The sequence below is a fragment of the Coregonus clupeaformis genome, unplaced genomic scaffold (genome assembly GCF_020615455.1).
Source record: "Coregonus clupeaformis isolate EN_2021a unplaced genomic scaffold, ASM2061545v1 scaf0436, whole genome shotgun sequence".
Taxonomy (NCBI): domain Eukaryota; kingdom Metazoa; phylum Chordata; class Actinopteri; order Salmoniformes; family Salmonidae; genus Coregonus; species Coregonus clupeaformis.
Genome location: NW_025533891.1, coordinates 265127 through 271477, shown reverse-complemented (window position 1 = coordinate 271477; position 6351 = coordinate 265127). Strand labels below are relative to the sequence as shown.

At 44.5% G+C, this 6351-nt stretch overlaps 1 protein-coding gene across 1 annotated transcript in view; it reads left to right on the top strand.

The window, feature by feature from the left end:
- The first annotated feature begins 565 nt into the window (after positions 1-565).
- The window catches only part of LOC121559425 (sodium-dependent dopamine transporter-like), a 31774-nt gene continuing 25988 nt past the window's right edge, over positions 566-6351 (top strand). The window contains exons 1-5 of the mRNA XM_041872649.2: positions 566-939; positions 2089-2219; positions 2726-2972; positions 4482-4613; positions 6104-6323. Coding sequence (XP_041728583.2) covers positions 2091-2219; positions 2726-2972; positions 4482-4613; positions 6104-6323 — 728 coding nt within the window. The 5' untranslated portion in view covers positions 566-939; positions 2089-2090. The remainder of the gene's footprint in view (positions 940-2088; positions 2220-2725; positions 2973-4481; positions 4614-6103; positions 6324-6351) is intronic.

The window sequence follows — 6351 nt, the reverse complement described above, 5'->3', positions numbered from 1 at the left end:
GATATACTGACCATCAGAAAATACATGAAAATTAGGAAGGAAGGAAGGAAGGAAGGAAGGAAGGAAGGAAGGAAAGGAAGGAGAGAGAGAGAGAGAGAGAGAGAGAGAGAGAGAGAGAGAGAGAGAGAGAGAGAGAGAGAGAGAGAGAGAGAGAGAGAGAGAGAGAGAGAGAGAGAGAGAGAGAGAGAGAGAGAGAGAGAGAGAGAGAGAGAGAGAGAGAGAGAGAGAGAGAGAGAGAGAGAGAGAGAGAGAGAGAGAGAGAGAGAGAGAGAGAGAGAGAGAGAGAGAGAGAGAGAGAGAGAGAGAGAGAGAGAGAGAGAGAGAGAGAGAGAGAGAGAGAGAGAGAGAGAGAGAGGATGGTAGGGAGAGAGAGGAGGGAGGGAGAGAGGAGGGAGGGAGAGAGGAGGGAGAGGATGGTAGGGAGAGGATGGTAGGGAGAGAGAGAGAGGAGGGAGAGAGAGAGGGAGAGAGAGAGGGAGAGAGAGAGGGAGAGAGAGAAGGATAGAGAGAGGGAGAGAGAGAGAGAGGATGGTAGGGAGGGGTAACTAGTGAGAATAAGAGCCAGAGAAAGGAGAAAGAGGAGGGGGTTGGTGTCTCATATTTATAGTGGTCCCACAGATCCCTCCTTACAGACTTACAGAACAACAGGTGAAGCGGACCATACAGGGCAGTCTAGTCCCCAACCCAGGGGTCCACACACGTCCAAACCAAAGACAAATACTCTCCATCTCTCTCTCTTTCTCCTTGTCTACTCCTCTCTGTCTCCTCATTTGCCTCCTTGGGTTCCAGGTCTGAGTTCCAACCATCCAAGGTCTTCAATTATGTTCATCAGTAACAGAGTCTGGATGGAGGAAGAGCAGCAACACAGTTGGAATTAAAACGGTTTGAAGCTACTACTTGGACAAGCTGACAAGGTTTTATTCGTCCTCATCTATAAAGGTGAGGTTTTTTTGTTAACATTTTTAAAATTCTGGTTTTAATTCATTTTGTAGGAATTTGTCAATATATTCTTATGTTTAATATCAACAAATGGATTTACATCAAATCATGTTTTATTTTCATGTTTTCCCCCAAATGATTGGCTTGGCAAATGCATCCAGTAAAAATTTGTTTGAATTTGAATTTGAATATATTGCAATTTATAGAGAATTGTTTGTTACAATGATGTAAAAATTTTGATTTTCAATGTGAACATTTATTTACTAAATTCTGTGTCGTTTTTTAAATTCATTTAAACTTTGAAAAAATGCAAACAATTACAAAAGGAAAACATAATAATATCAACATTGTTTCCAAATGTAAATGGTTATATTATTATTATTATTATTATTATTATTATTATTATTATTATTATTATTATATTATTGTGATGTTGGTGTCACTAGTAGTCATAATCTACTAAATTCATACATATATGAACATATATTTGAGATATTTTCCCTTTTATGAAAATATATAAAAGTAGTACAGCGTCCCTGGAGCAAATGAGGGTTTAGTGCCTTGCTCAAGAGCAGATTTTTCAGCTTGTCGGCTCAGGTATTCAAACCAGCGACCTTTCAGTTACTGGCCCAACTCCCTAACCGCTAGGCTAACTGCCACCCCTTAAGTACCTTGCTCAAGGGCACATCGGCAGATTTTTAACCTTGTCGGCTCTAACCGCTAGGCAACATTGAACAAAAATATTTGGCAACATCATTTTGGACCAGTTTCTGTTAATTGTATAAAGATATAAATCCATGCATCCATATATGGGGATTTTCAGTGAGCAGCAAGTGTTTAGAGCCTATACTGGCTGAGACTGCTCCTAACCAGAACAGGGTCGTGTTCAGTAGGTACACAACGTGGATGGATGGGGAGGGACTACCTGAACTGGGCCAATAAGAAACAAGTATTTTCATTTTCCGTTGCAACACGTTTAAAAACACTTTGCAACGTTGTGCTGAACAGGACCTAGGAGTCTGATCACCCCCCCTCTCTCCTATAAGGTGTAGGATTGAGACAGAGGCTGGTTTTTATATCTGTAATGTATCTAGGTTCCTTCTAAGCGTGTCTAAGGCTGTCTGTGTCTGTGGCTCAATCCCTCTGCAGCCATGGAGCAGCCCATGCTGAAAGCCAGATCACCAGTGGGTCAGATGTGTTCGGTGGTGGCCCCCGCCTCGGCCAAGCAGCCTTCCTCCGCCAGCTCTCCCTCTACATCCAACACCATTGGCCCCAAGGAGGTGAGAGACAGAGGATGCGTCCCAAATGGTACCCTATTCCCTATATAGTGCCCATAGGGGTCTGGGGCTCATAGAGCTCCGATCAAAAGTATATATGGATTCGGGCGCCATTTGGGATGAAGTCAGATAAATTGTCCTTTGTTCCTGTGTGGTTCAGCAATACCAAGATCATGGGTTTGATTCCTGCTGGGGCCAGTTGTTTTGGATAAAATTGTCAATATCAGTGTTTCCCAGTCCTGATCCTGGGGACCCGAAGGGGTGGACATTTTAGTTGTTGCCCTAGAACCAACAAATTTGATTTAACTGATGACCTCTTCATCAAGCCTTTAGTTGAATCAGGTATGTTACTTATATGTTACCCCTTTGGGTCCCCAGGACCAGGATTGGGAAACACTGGTCTAAATTACTTGAATTATTATATATTAAGTTAATTAACTTCCAGAATTGACTGGGTTCAATTCACAGTGACATAGCTACATTACATACAGTATATTCTGATATATTAGGTGGAGCTGATTCTGGTGAAGGAGCACAACGGGGTCCAGTTTACCACCTCCACCTTGGTCAGCCCTGCTGGTCACCCCCACGGCCATGGCCATGCTCTGGGCCCCAGCCACGGACACACCCCTGTCCCTGGAGAAGAGAGGGAGACCTGGGGGAAGAAGATCGACTTTCTCCTGTCGGTGATAGGGTTCGCTGTGGACCTGGCCAACGTGTGGAGGTTCCCCTATCTCTGCTATAAGAATGGAGGAGGTGAGAAGGAGGGAGGAAGGGTGTGGGGGAGGGAGGAAGGTGCCAGAGAGGGAGGGAGAAAAGGTGGGAAAGAGGGAGAGAGAAACAAAGAGAGAGAGAAAGAGAGAGAGACGAGAGAGACAAAGAGGGAGAGAGAGAGAGAGCGAGAGAGAGACTGAGAGAGAGAGAGACAAAGAGAGATAGATAGAGACAGAGACAGAGAGAGAGAGAGAGAGAGAGAGACAAAGAGAGAGCGAGAGAGAGAGAAAGAGAGAGACAAAGAGAGAGAGAGAGAAAGGAAGGAAGAGAGTGAAATGAAGAGAGAGAATGATGAAGCCTTATCTATGTGTGTTTGAGCAGGCGGTAGGTATGGGGTGAGTGTGAGGCCTTACCCTTTAAAGATAAAAGAGATCTCCCCAGCTGATCAAACTGCTGATTATCTACAAAAATTAGGAACACCTATTATGGTTGTTTAACATAGAATGTTAATTGAGTTAAAGGGATGGTGAAATAACATTATAGCATTTTATTATTTACCAGGATGCCGGTCAATTCAATTTCAATTCAATTTCATCATGCATGCTTATGAATGTGCTATGTATTGTAATGAATGTTTAATGAAGCCCTTATGTAGGTTCCCTTCAAATAAGGTGTCACTGCCGGTATTGTCATGTAATGTCATGTACTCTCAGTCTCAACAAGATCAGATTTGGAAGGATGGCCGCGCAAGACTATGTCATGTAATCCTGTCCTATCTCTCTGCCTTCAAAAGGAGCGTTCCTGGTGCCTTACCTGTTCCTATGAACGCTCTAAGTATGGTTATGACTGTGTTATGAAGTCCTTATGTAGCCCTTATATCTCTGTGCCCTTATAGGAGCATTCCTGGTGCCCTACCAGTTCGTCATGCAGATAGCAGGCATGCTTATGAATTGCTTATGTATAGGTTATGACTGTGTTATAAAGCCATTATGTAGGTACTGTCCTGTCTCTCTCTGTCCTCTATATGAGTGTTCCTGGTGCCCTACCTGTTCTTCATGGTGATAGCGTTATGGATAGGCTATGAATGTGTTATGAAGGCATTATGTATGTACTATGTCATGTCATCCTGTCCTGTGTCTCTCTGTCCCCTCTAGGAGCGTTACTGGTGCCCTACCTGTTCTTCATGGTGATAGCGTTATGGATAGGCTATGAATGTGTTATGAAGGCATTATGTATGTACTATGTCATGTCATCCTGTCCTGTGTCTCTCTGTCCCCTCTAGGAGCGTTCCTGGTGCTCTACCTGTTCTTCATGGTGATAGCGTTATGGATAGGCTATGAATGTGTTATGAAGGCATTATGTATGTACTATGTCATGTCATCCTGTCCTGTGTCTCTCTGTCCCCTCTAGGAGCGTTCCTGGTGCCCTACCTGTTCTTCATGGTGATGGATAGGCTATGAATGTGTTATGAAGGCATTATGTATGGTTATGAATGTGCTATGTATGTGTTATGAATCTTAATGTAGCCTTATGTCTCTCCGTCCCCTCTAGGAGCGTTCCTGGTGCCCTACATGTTCTTCATGGTGATAGCAGGCATGCCTCTGTTCTACATGGAACTGGCTCTGGGTCAGTACAACAGAGAGGGGGCTGCAGGCGTCTGGAAGATCTGCCCCATATTCAAAGGTAGGAGAGAGAGAGTGTGTGTGTCTGTGTGTGCATGTGTGTGTGTGTGTGTGTGTGTGTGTTAAGATAACTACCATTGTTTATCCCCAAACAATGCCACTCACATGGAAGACTGAAAATTGGCTTTTAGAGTCTCTCTGTCTTTGGTGATAAACACATTTTGGGCCAATCTTCCTGTACTTTCCAACACATCGATAAACACTCCGGTGAGCGGAAACCATAGAATTAACATGACAAGTGTCAAAAGAAGACTGTGACCTTCTCTGTCTTGTTCAAACCCCCCTCCCCCCCATCAAAACCACGGTGCTGTGCTGCAGACATTGCTCTGGACATTGATCTGCTGTTGTTGACCTGTCAGTATTTAATGTGTTTACTGGGTGTCTGGGGACAGCTGAGAGGTTTCATAGTCTCTCCACTTAAAGGTTTCAGTGTAATGTGAGGTAAAGTCCTTGTTTCAATGTTGTTTGTGTTTTTTATTGTGAAGCCAAGTTTGAAGGCAGCCTGTCTGTCTGACTGTCCGTTCACCCCCCTCTGTCTCTCCATCCGTCCATCCATCTATTCATCCACCCACCCACCCACCCACTCAGCCATCCAGCCAGCCACCCACCCACTCAGCCATCCAGCCAGCCACCCACCCACTCAGCCATCCAGCCAGCCACCCACCCACTCAGCCATCCAGCCAGCCACCCACCCACTCAGCCATCCAGCCAGCCATCCATCCATCTGTCCATCCGTCCGTCCAGCCCCCTAGCTGAGACAGAGCGAATAGCTGCTGTCACTCACCAGGGAATCACTGTAATTACATCTGATCACCATATTTGTTTCCTAACGATCAATGATTTCAAAAGACTACAGGATCACACGTGGTGCTAATAATTCTGCCTCAACAAATATCACTTCTCCTAGATTAAAGAGCCATGGAAAAGAGCCAGGACATCATATGGCCATCAGAATGAAAGAGATAGACACTTGTTAGTCCTAAAGGTCAGGATGAAAGTGAACAGTAGAGCGTGGACACGGTGCTAAAGACACAGAAAGGGCAGATCTGGGGATAAATAAAGCATAGAGAGGAGACTGCAGAGGCAACCTTTAGAAAGTTTGGCTGTTATTGTCTTTCATTTTAAGCGCTCTTTAAATTCTGTGTTATCAAGTGTTCTGTCTAGTTTACTTCTGAAAGTGTTTATGTAAACATGTAAGAATGTAGAGTGTTGAGGGTCAAAGAAGGTGATAGGAAGGCTAGGGAGTTCATAGGAAGTTCACAGATGGTTTTATTTGAGGTATCTAGGAGCAGATTTGACCTTTGGCCTTTGTGATACTTCCAGTTAATATCAATTATTTATTGTGATATGTTGCCCTGTTTTGTGTTTTCTGTCTACCTCTGCTATAGTTTGAGCTGGTATTCTAAGCCATTGTGTAACCCTAAGAATGGACAATAAAGTTTTGAACTTTGATCTTGAACAATAACCTTTCACCTCTCACCTTTTCCCCAGGTGTTGGTTTCACAGTGATCCTGATCAGTCTGTATGTGGGCTTCTACTACAACGTGATTATAGCTTGGGCCCTGTTCTACCTGTTCTCTTCCTTCACCGGGGACCTGCCCTGGGTCCACTGCAACAACACCTGGAACAGCCCCAACTGCTCCGACATCTGGGCCTTCAACAACTCCCTCAACGACACACACAAGTCCACCCCCGCAGCCGAGTACTTTGAGTGAGTCTGGAGTTTCGTCTCTAGATCC